General features: G+C 38.2%; 1 protein-coding gene across 5 annotated transcripts in view; it reads left to right on the plus strand.

Moving 5' to 3' along the window:
- Positions 1-10,847, plus strand: part of knl1 (kinetochore scaffold 1) — a 15,807-nt gene extending 4,960 nt beyond the window's left edge. For 3 of the 5 annotated variants that reach the window (XM_016531740.1, XM_016531739.1, XM_016531741.1), the window contains 20 exons: positions 603-624; positions 751-791; positions 1,022-1,068; positions 1,301-4,996; positions 5,149-5,257; positions 5,366-5,433; positions 5,720-5,818; positions 5,892-6,007; positions 6,416-6,506; positions 6,616-6,732; positions 7,240-7,327; positions 7,441-7,524; positions 7,613-7,652; positions 7,737-7,841; positions 8,189-8,289; positions 8,935-9,000; positions 9,116-9,225; positions 9,375-9,496; positions 9,746-9,871; positions 10,391-10,847. In XM_016531740.1, coding sequence (XP_016387226.1) covers positions 603-624; positions 751-791; positions 1,022-1,068; positions 1,301-4,996; positions 5,149-5,257; positions 5,366-5,433; positions 5,720-5,818; positions 5,892-6,007; positions 6,416-6,506; positions 6,616-6,732; positions 7,240-7,327; positions 7,441-7,524; positions 7,613-7,652; positions 7,737-7,841; positions 8,189-8,289; positions 8,935-9,000; positions 9,116-9,225; positions 9,375-9,496; positions 9,746-9,871; positions 10,391-10,487 — 5,345 coding nt within the window. In that variant the 3' untranslated portion in view covers positions 10,488-10,847. Of the gene's footprint in view, positions 1-602; positions 625-750; positions 792-1,021; positions 1,069-1,300; positions 4,997-5,148; positions 5,258-5,365; positions 5,434-5,719; positions 5,819-5,891; positions 6,008-6,415; positions 6,507-6,615; positions 6,733-7,239; positions 7,328-7,440; positions 7,525-7,612; positions 7,653-7,736; positions 7,842-8,188; positions 8,290-8,382; positions 8,449-8,534; positions 8,645-8,934; positions 9,001-9,115; positions 9,226-9,374; positions 9,497-9,745; positions 9,872-10,390 lie in introns of all 5 variants that reach the window. The other 2 variants (XM_016531742.1, XM_016531743.1) reach the window with 2 other exon arrangements.
- The last annotated feature ends 791 nt before the right edge of the window (positions 10,848-11,638 follow it).

An 11,638-nucleotide genomic window follows, 5' to 3' on the forward strand; every position in this document is an offset into this window, starting at 1 on the left:
GCAAAAAACCCATGAAGCCGTGGTTTATCATGAATTTAGAACCACTAACTTGAATAATAACCCGCGGCAACAGTGGAAAAGCAGCCCGGAGTCAGACCCACCTCTCCCGCATTGGCGGCCACACTTCACACGCGTATGCACGCGGGCGCGAAGTAAGAATCACAAACTTGGCTGCATTCGAGTCTTCAAGGCATTTTGAGGGCACAACATTGTCAAGTAAGTAACTTTAACGACTGTTACAGTGTCCACTGTAGTTGTCCGCTAGTAAAAACATAGTTTTATCAATCATTATCCATGTATGCCATTGTTTTGCGTTTACTACAGTTCAGTGGATCAGGAGGCGCTGGCTGGTGTGACTGAGTGGAGGCGGGGCTAATTTGCATATTCATAGATCCGCATATAGTAAATGAGGCAAGGGTGTAGAGTTACATTCAAGCTATTTTAAGGCATGAGAAAATTATTTTCACAAGAAAAAACATTTAATTTTGTAATTTTGATTATCAAAGATAAGTTTTAAGGGATAAAATATTTGACTACAGGGGAACTTTAAATATTTCAGTTGCATGCTGTTAATTTACTTCATTGTGTTTTTTTTAATTCAGGAGGAGATAGACCAAATGAAAAGTAAGTAATGGCTTTTTCATTTGTTTTCCAACTTGTTAAAGTTGGACATGTTCAGCTGCTTTTCTATGATGTGATCCACATCATATATGTAAAGCTGCAACTTTCTTTTTTTTCCTCTAATGACAGGATTCTGCATTTTGTGGATGAGGGAAGTCACCAAATCAAAGGTAATCTTTTCATGGAAAATATGTCAAATTTTGCTGACCAATTGAGCCATTGTTCTCCAATCTTGTTCACAGTGCAAGTGGTTTTATTCAAAATGGGAGTGTTGACATAATTCGAATAAGTGATGCTCACTGTACCACAATCTACTGATTTCATGCATGTATTTACATGCTTCCTGCGAATGATTTTCATAGTCAGACAGTGAACCACTAAACCTTTCCATTTCTTTCAGGTCTGGATACTTTGTTGAACACTCCTCTTTATCTGTCCCAGCATAAGGTAAGTACTAACCTAAGACCAGAAAGTCAAAAAGATTATGAGGCTTCTGCAATTTGACATCCTTGATTAAAAAAGTATATGTATGCTGCCACAGAGATTTAATTTGGAGTGTGTGAATGTACAATGCCTGATTGTCAATAACTACTTCTGCGTTTTTGTATTTATTTGTCATTGATACACACCTTGTTTTGACATATACTGATTATTTTGACCTTTCTCTCTCAATTTGTAGGAGAATTTCTTCTCCGAACCAGTCTTGCAAGATGACTGTGTGGATAGAACAATGCTGCTCGGAGAGGATACTGGATACATGGATATTACTCAGAGTCACACAATCACAATTGATAAGGATTATGAAATTGAAGAAGAGACAAACCCAGATTTTAGCATCAACATGGCTCAGACGATCCGTGGTGATCTGAATGTTGCAAGTCAGAAGGCTTTGCCACATGAAGCAGAAGCAGAGAGGAAAAATGCTGCCAATGACTCGGACTTCAGTGCTTTTCTCGCCAGTATGAGCTTACCCACTGTAAATACCATTAAGCCCCACTATTCAGAAAATCAGCTTGGTAATATCTTCAGTTCAGCTAATACAAGCACATCGGATATTGATAAGGAGAATCACTTGCTATCTTTTTTAGTGAAGCAACATCCAGGTGCCAAGGGTAACCCACAACAACCTCGGGGACTTCAACGAAGGCGTTCTCGTGTTGGAATTGTTGAAGACGATGATATAGAGGCAACCAAGAGTCACACTGTTGTAACTGAAAACAAAGATAATGCTCAGGGTAACCCACAACAACCTCGGGGACTTCAACGAAGGCGTTCTCGTGTTGGAATTGTTGAAGACGATGATATAGAGGCAACCAAGAGTCACACTGTTGTAACTGAAGACAAAGATAATGCTCAGTGTTTTACACCCTCTATACCTGTAAATCAAAGAGGTATTGCATTCAAGACAGCTGCCTTTTCGAACATCCAAGATGACATGGAGCTCACTTTGAGCCAGACTGCAATCAATGTTAAAATTACAGGAAATATCAGTTGCAATGTCCAGGCTGCTCTGGAGCACAATAGATCCCATCATTTCTCTGAGGATGACGATGCAATGGAGATGACGAGGGCATTTGATGTATCTGTTCGCGAAAAAGACCACACAATGAGTATGAAGGAGCAAGCTCAGCCTTCAGTTCCCACAGTAAGAAGGATGTCCTCCTTTAATATGATTAGAAATGGAGAGACAACAGATCAAAATAAAGCTGGTTATTTACAGAGCAATCTCTCAATAGCCCAGACTAATTCTGATGATATGGAAATGACGGGAACATTTGATGTATCTGTTAGAGAAAAAGACCACACAACAAGTATGAAGGAGCCAGCTCACCCTCCAATTACCAAAGTAAGCAAGATGTCCACTTTTGATTCTTTTGGAAATGGAGAAATAGTGAATCGAAACAAATCTAGCAGCAACTTTATAGCTCCAACTGCTAATCCTGACGATATGGAGATGACACAGTGTCAGACTATTGTTCTCAAGGACAAACAATCAAGTGGAAACAAGCCATTCAGCAACACAAGAAAGAGTTTGCCTCTTGTACCTTTATCCAGATCTGTTCGAGAAGATGAGCATACAGGCAATATGAAGGAGGAAGCTCTGCGTCCAGTTCTCAGAGTAAGCAAGATGACCTGCTTTGATTTAGTTGGAAATGGATTGATTATGAATCACAACCAATCAGGCCACCTCCCAATAGCCCAAACTGCAAATTCTGATGAGATGGAGATGACACAGTGTCAAACTATTTTCCTTGAGGCCAAGCTGGTCAATGGAGACAAACCTTTAAACACCTCAAAGATCAATTGGCCTCATACATCAGTATCTGGACCTGAAGGCAGTGATGGTATGGACATGACTCAAGCATTCACAGGGCGTATAATGCTAAATGCTTTTCCAGCCTCCAAGAAGAAAAGAGGCGAAAGCATTCTGATGCCTGCCACAACTACATCAGCTCAACATAATGATAGTGACTGTATAGACTTGACATGCCAACCAAGTGCTTTTGATAGGATTTCTACCCCAAGTCCTGATGAAATGGAATTGACCAGATGCACCACTATTAACATTGACTCAAACCATACCTGGTTAGGGAGTGCTGTGGATATCACAGGTACAAGAAGAGCACCAATCTCTGCTAATCAAACAATCACTGTGGTTGAACCTATGGAGATGACTGAGGTACCCATGGCACCAGTCAGTGAGCAAAAGTATAAAGCTTTTATGACTCAAAGAAAGTTGGGAGCAAGAATGATGCCCTTGATGTGTGATCCTGAAAATACTGAAGCTGATAACCGTCAGACTGATTTCTCCAACCCTGATGACATGGACATGACACAATGTCTGACTGTTGTGCTTGAGGGTGAAAACTGCAAGAGGGCCAAACCATTCAGTAAATCCAGGAAGAGTTTGAACCTTGTATCTACATCCTCCAGTCCTGATGTTGACAGTATGGAGATAACCCAGGCACTCTCCGGCAATATCGTGTTAAAGAGCTTTGTATCCAATGAGGAAAGTAAGCATGAGAGAAATCTGTTGCCTGTAGCGCAAAGTTGTCAAACACAGGATGAGTCTGACTCCATGGAAATGACAAGTAACGCCAGTGCATCAAATCTAGCTAGTCCCTGTGTTGATGATGAAATGGAACTAACAGGATGCAACACGATAGCAATTGACTCAAAAAACACATTGGCAGCAAGTGCTACAGAGATCAAATTGCATGACAGTGCACTTTGGGCATCAACATCTGTTTCTAGATGCACCGTGTCAAGTGAAGAACAAAATGAAGTGAGTGAATCTGCCAAGTGTGCTATTAACCATGTCTTCCCTTCAAAACACGTTTTTGATCTTGATGGGAAAAACATTAAATGCAACAACACAGAGACAATATCCTATGGCCCAGCTGACATGCAAGTGGACAAAAATTGCGAAATGGCACATCCAAGCAATGTGATGACGACTGATGAAGACCGTGATATGCAGGTTACAAAGGTGCTTACAATGCCCATTGAAACAGAGCAAAGTGTTTCTTTTAATGAGAAAGAAGAAGCACCGATAAAGACTTTCTGTGGCTCTAGAAATGAAGAAGAGGGTCAAGCACTTTGGCCTAACAAGGAACAAAGTACAAGCTCAGTTCAACTTGAAGGTTCCTCCTCAAATGAGTCTGTAGTTGATTCCTTCATTATGGAAGAGCTGCAACATGCAAAAGCAAGACGGAGAAGTCTAGTTGACTTTCAAATGGAGCTTCGCAACATGTCAAGGCGTATCCAGGAAGAGCAAAAATTGATAACAGGAAGCACAACTGCGCCTCTGCCTTCTTGTTCCCTCCCTGAGAATTCCCTTAAAGAGCAGTGTGAAATGGAAATTTCCAATGAGCCAACTTCAAATGTCACGCCTAAAGTCAAGCAAATAAATAATTCTGTTCAAAATGAGAGGATCACACCTTTTAGTCTTAAAAAGAAGGCGTTCTCATCAAGGTTGTCATTGTGTGGTATCGTACCAAAACTACCAAAACGAGCTACAACTGTAACTCCCAACAAAACTGTGACCATAAGTACTAATGATTTACAGTGTCTTCAACTAGAGAAACATTTTGAGGATGCTGAACAAAATAGCAACTGCAAAACAGTCAATATTAATGATGAAGAGTTCCCTGAAATGAGCAGCGAAGAAGACTTGTCAGGGAGTCTTGAAAATTGGCTAATTAACAAGCAAGATGAACTGGATGGTTCTTTGGTTGTACCTAAATATGAAGAGCCTTTGGAGAATGATGTCTTTGAGTCAGACACAAGCACGAGTCCTTGTTTTAAAAGGCAGCATCCGGAGGAAGACCCCATTACAGCAGAACGAACCAAGAAAGTCTGCGTTTCTGACATGGTAGGCACAAAATGTTAATACTTTTTACTTTAATACTTTGTTTGCTTGGTATTTCCTGCTACACGCGAAGAGGATGTTCTGTAATAAAGTGTTAAGCGTGGGCTCCATTGTTGTGCATTATTATGCTAATGCCTAAGATTCTGTCTCCTCAGGGGCCTGACTGTCATGAAGCTGCCGTACAGTGGGAAGGTAATTTTACAAGGCATGCTGCTCAGAATCCCAGGGCAAAGACAATTGAAGATACAGGAGTGTCTGAATCCAGTGAGTTACTTGTGTCAGTTCTCAGACACAGTGAAATGCACTTTGCAAAACCGTTAAGAAGGTTTCGATGTGGTGTATTTATAAAATAAAATGTGATCTGCTTTTCAGCTCTCAAATACTCACAGTTTGACTCTCATATTGATGGGATGCTGGATCACGTATTTGATTTCAGCAAGGTAGCATTATTTACACACACTCTCATTATCCCCCATATTTAAAAGGATTTTTTTGTGTACTGCCTATCACTGTTGCTCATACTTAAGGGATTTGAACAACCATAAATGTTGCACTTTGCCCTGTAACTCGTCCCATATTGTAATTGCAACAGACATGAATAATACTTTTAAATGTGTGAATTGTTTAGGGAAAGTGTGCTTTGACAATCTAGCATGTTTTGCATGGGAAAGCACTACTTATGACAATATAAAAGTATAGTTGTTTATCTCATTCTTTTATTGCCAGAAACTTGAGGACGGAAGCATCACCGTGAATGAGTTCCTAAGCCACTTTGGTATCAACTTTGTTATCCACAGATCTAGACCAAGTGCTCTTCCTGACAGTGTAAGTGGTCTGGCTTTCTCTTGTTCTCTTTGTGAACATATGTGATGGTTGTAACACATCTTTCCTTTTTCAGTGTAGAGCTGGAGAGACACGCACCATGGAGGATTTGCTCAAAGAGAAATACATATACCACCCCAAGCAGAGAGTATATGAGCACGACTGTAAGAATCTCACAGAGATAGTAGAGAGGTATGTACCAGTCTGGATTTGATAATGCTGACACTAAAAACACTACCACTGCATATTTGTGTGTGTGTGCGTTTAACTGACAAATTATATATTTACCTATAAAAAATAGGGCTGCATGATAAATCACATGTGATTGTCATGCGCATCTCGTCAGTAAAGCTGGCATTTGATCCACAGAGCCGTAGTTCACTGACAAGCTACGCAATATCACGTTCATAATCGAAGCTTGTCAGTGAACTACAGCTCTGTGTATTAAATGCCGCTCCATCTGAAAGCACGTGATGGAGAATGGAGATTTACTACTAATCACAGAACTGGCTTTACTGACGAGATGCGCATAACATGCGATTTATTGTGCAGCCCTAATAAAAAATTACATTATATTTTTTTGAGCTAATTTCTTCATAGACTTAAAGAACAGATGCCTGAACAAGAGAAATCCCTGGGATGCATTAATGGAGCCCTTCAGCAAGAGTTATGCACTCTCTCTGAAGAGCAAGTATGTCGTTTTCATAGCATCCTGGGTCATCTTATGTTAAATCATTAAAATCACAGCTTATATTGTTCATCTTTGAGATTAAATCTTCATGTATGTTTGTTTTCCTCAGTTAAAAAGCTTTGGCTCCAAGTTGAAAGAGCAAAGAGTTTACTTTGGAAAGAGAAGCAAAGCACTTTCTCATGAAATGAAAAGAGACTTGTACTCAGAGCTCATCAAAACAACACAGGTAAGAGCATTTTTGATTATTTTATTACGTGGATTTTGTTAAATAATTTCTCAAAAAGCCAAATATTCTTTTTCTCTTCTAAATGTCCTGATTTGAAAAAGTCTGATACATAGACCCTAGGAAATTGGTTGGAGCACACTTTTATTTCCTTTGTGTGCATTTACTTTTAAAACAGGAATTAAGTTAGGCAAAATTAAGGACACAACCTTTTTAAATGATAAAAAATAAATTTAAAATAATAGCCCTTATTCTTCAGTTACATCACAGCCATGAACTTGATTTACAGCTGCTAGAATTTAATTGGATGTAATGAGTAAATGCAAGATCATCAGTCATCAGTATTTTCAGTCTGTTTCCCAGAAGAAAAGGTTGTAATTTTTGGTAGTGTTTATCTGTTAAATGTTGTTTTTGCAGATAACTTTTAATTTTGTTAAAGTACACTAGTGCTAACCGACTTGACTAAAAGTCTTAACCGCTGTGCATCTGTGTTTCCCCCAATACATTTAGGATGCAAAACAGAGTCTGATATCTAAAATTAAAGAGACAGATGAAATGATTGAAGACTTGGATGGATGCATTATTGATTTAGAAACTGGTATGGATTTCCTTCTTGGCTCTGTTTCATGTTTGAATGTGTAGAGCATAAAGTACTACATAATCATATACTAATACTTGCAGGTAAATAACTAACTGCTTCTTCTGTACTAGAACTTGCATCTGTAGAGGCCATGATTATGGGAGATCATCTTGATGCTCCTCAAACCAGACCAGCCTTAAAAGCCAAGGAAGAGGGTAAGTGTGCTTCTATATTATTGAGTTTTATGAATCTAGTAAGGAAGATGTAATGATTTGTCTGTGTTTTTCCTCTCTCTACTGATAGATTTGCACAAGCTTAAATCAGCTGTCACGGAAAAGGAGAGGTACTGTATATTCTTCTATCAGCACCATAGGAAATTATTAAGATATCAGTTTTTTTGCGGAGTACTAAATTCTGAACTTTTTAGGGAAATTGGTGAGTTGGAGATTCAGCTGAGGTCTTTGGAGAGCCAACAGGAGAAGTTGCAAGGGGAATCCAGTAGCCTTAAGAATCATCTTGCAACCTTGAACAGGTATTTGTTTTTCCTTCAATTTAAAACCGATTGTAGCAGCACTTTGGCACCCTGTCTACACTGCAAGCGCAGCACACGAGTGACAATAACTATTGTAGAACCCTATTATAATCAATTCAGCTGTTAAAGAGCAGCAAACAATGCAACATCACTCACTTGCTGTGAGGTCAGCATTGTTGATTATAATCAATTGCTATTATTAATTGCTTTTATTTTTGCTAAATACTAGATGTTGCATTCAGTATGTTTAATATTATTGTTATTATTTGACTGCTGTGCCTAGACCATATATATATATATATATATACATATGTATTGTGCTGAAGGTGTGATGATTTGTCTTTCAGTTTGAACGAGTGGTGTCTTGATGCGACAGATGAAAAGGGGGCTTTGTTTACCTTCCTTCACAAAACTGTGCATCTGCAGGTGAACCTGCAAACACCTGCTGGTGAGTTGATTATCGCTTTATAATTACTCCTAATGGTTCTTCATCATTATTGTCACATATAACATTAGCTTAAAATAATCTCTTGTCTGTTAGGAAAAGAATGGATGACTGAGGACGTGGAGCGAAATATAGATGTAAGCTTCCAGTTGCACCTGGATGGTAAGTGAACAATAAATAAATTGTTATTATCTTTTCTTTTACTTATTTATGTATTTAAATGTGTAAAATCCACTTTTTTTTTAAAGTGGAAAAATCTCAGTGTCATGCAAGCACGGTTCACAAGTTACTTGCACTACACTCTCAGTCTCAAACTCAATGGATACAGAGGTACCCAACAACCCGACATATACCAGAGGTAAGCAAACGCTGCAAACATTCATGTCTAACTGAAATCATAAGTGTCTTTAATATTAGAGATTATTATTTTGCTACAAAGATGTGTACATGTTTTAGAAGATCCAGTCTGAATAATGTATGATAGGAAAATGAGTCTTAATGTTGTCGGATCATTTCTCAACAGCTGCTTCATGACATCAGTTTGGTGGTGGGTCGACTCAGGCTCTTGATTATCGCTTTATAATTACTCCTAATGGTTTTTCATCATTATTGTCACATAGTAGCATAAAATACTCTCTTGTCTTTCAGGAAAGGACTGGATGACTGAGGATGTGGAGCGAAATATAGATGTAAGCTTCCAGTTACACCTGGATGGTAAGTGAACAATAAATGAAATTACTTTTTTATTATGTTTCCATTTTATTTATTTTACGTTTAAATATTTAAAATCCACTTGGTATGGATCTCCCCTGACAATTTTTTTTTTAAGTGGAAAAATCTGAGTGTCATGCAAGCATGGTCCACAAGTTACTTGCACTATACTACCATTCTCAAACTCAATGGACACAGAGGTACCCAACAACCCGACATATACCAGAGGTAAACACTAACACTACATAGTACAAGCATTCAGTCTTTAATATTTTGAGACATTGTTTTGCTACAAAGGTGTGCACGGTTAAGAAGATCTAGTCTGAATAATATATGACAAGAAGAAGTCTAAATGCTGTCGGATAATTTCTCAACAGCTGCTTCATGACATTAGTTTGGTGGTGGGTCGTCTCAGGCTCTTGGGTGAGGAGATTCACCGGCTGAAGAAGTGGGGAGGATTGAAGCTCCGCATCTTGAAGATCACCTGTGCAGACACACGGTAGGTTACGCCTTTTACTAGCTTTTATTCATGCACTTTTCCTTGGCACGTTGAGGCATGTTGCTTATGTGGTTGACACGGATTCAAGTTTTTACATTGTCTTAACCTCTAAATCTCTAAAAGACCAAAAACAACAGAAGCATGTGTCAACTTGAAGTTTCTGATGCAGACTTGCTTTTAGAAAAGTTTAAAACTGTAATGACAGATTAATGAATCTGTAAGCATCTGTTTTTGTTTTTCCGCTTTCAGAGTTCATGTCATCTTCTCAAGTCTGAAAGCATTGGAAAAGTTTGAGTTTAGTCTGATGGTCACTCCAGACTATCCCTGTGGGCCAATTCACATACAGGATTTAAAAAAACACTTTGGGGATACAAGGTTTGAAAGCAATTAACATTTTTAGATCACAACAAGTTGAAATGTTATTATCTGGCATTGTGAGTGGAGATAACATCACCTCCATTAGACAGGATTGTTATTAGAAAGAAATATTATGAAGTCTCTAGGCAGCATTTAGTGAAACACAACAGCTTTTCACATCTAACCGTTCAAAGAAAAGTACAAAATATTAAAGTAATATTAATTGTAACTCAAGTCTGTTGGACAGAAATATTGTTTATGACTAGAGTACTTTATAGCACAGTTTTCTATATACCACAAACTAATTTTCACTTATATACTGTAGATGAAATGCAGTTCACATTGGGGCTGAGAGAGGCAAAATTTAGAATAAATCAAAAGCAGTTCTCAAGATCATTCATCAACGTGTGGTATATGGTACACTGAAATGGAAATGTTACCAACATCTACAGTGATGTTCATCTGATAAAAGTATTCACACTACATGTTTATTTTGTGTTGATATTGTGTCTGTTTTATGCTTGCTGTCTTCTGTAGGTTGAGTCAAATTGAAGACATCATATCATCAGTCAAACCAGCCAAAAACTATCTGACAAAAGTCCTCAAGAAGATTCATGATGACCTCCTGTGTTAGGATCTCAGGCCTTGTTGTTTAATCTGTTCTTTTCTGTCTTTTGTTTGTATATATTGATGTTTGTATAATCAAATACATAATAATTAAAAATGTAGCCAAAAACCACATAAACTTTGCTGGTATTCTTTACTTTTCATGGCCTGTTACGACTTGATCTTTGCCTCATGAATCCAACTAATGGAATATGATGTAACGGAGCCTCAGATACTACTGCTGATGATAATTACATATGAAGAATGCAGGTAATCTTGGTTATTGGAGTGAAGGATGGGAGTGATGCTCTTATGTCCCAATTTGTACTCTGCTTTGTGTGGGTATTTATTATGGTTTGAGTTCAGAAATGCATAGAAATTTGCAAATAGTGGCAATCAGTGTTGAGAAAGTTCCTCCATTTAAAATGACTGGTTTAATGTCAGATTAAAAATCAGACAACCAATGGAAAAAACCAAGTCCTCACCCTGAAAATCATTCTCTTAACATAATTAAGCCAGAAACTAACCTTTTTACAAGAATTAAATCACTAACGTTATTCCCAACATCGGTGGCAACAAACGGCAACTCTTTATTGTATGTCATCTTTCAAAAGTCTAGTTTGGCCTCAAGCCCAACCAGCAATCTCCTACATAGACGTGAACAAGAATGATTTGTATTGCGTAGAGCTAATAATTTGTTACTGTCAGCTAGCTGTCAGGTAATCAAGATTTAATGCCGTGACACCACAGGAGAAGATTTTAGGAATGCTTCTGACCTTTGACAAGACTTGTACTGCATGGAGATAAATGGATGGGCTCTGTTCATCTCAGAGAGATAATTTTGTGCAACATAGAATGCGCAAAAACTGACAGTGAAGGAATGTTCCTGTACACATGAATTATTGCAGTGCAGCCTGATAACAACAACAACAAAAAACACATAAAAGTGCAACACGACTTCAAACCAATAGTTAACCCCAAAATGAAAATTTGCTCACCTTCAGGCCATCGAAAATGTAGATGAGTTTGATTCTTCATAGGAACAGATTTGGAAAAAATTATCACTACATCACTTGCTCACCAATAGATCCTCTGCAGTAAATGGTTCAGTTAATGTCTTGTGAAGTCAAAAGCTGCGTGTTTTTAAGAAACGATCCGTCATTACAGCTTTTTAACTTT

The sequence above is a fragment of the Sinocyclocheilus rhinocerous genome, unplaced genomic scaffold (assembly GCF_001515625.1).
Source record: "Sinocyclocheilus rhinocerous isolate Xijiao unplaced genomic scaffold, SAMN03320098_v1.1 scaffold1325, whole genome shotgun sequence".
NCBI classification, from domain to species: Eukaryota; Metazoa; Chordata; class Actinopteri; order Cypriniformes; family Cyprinidae; genus Sinocyclocheilus; species Sinocyclocheilus rhinocerous.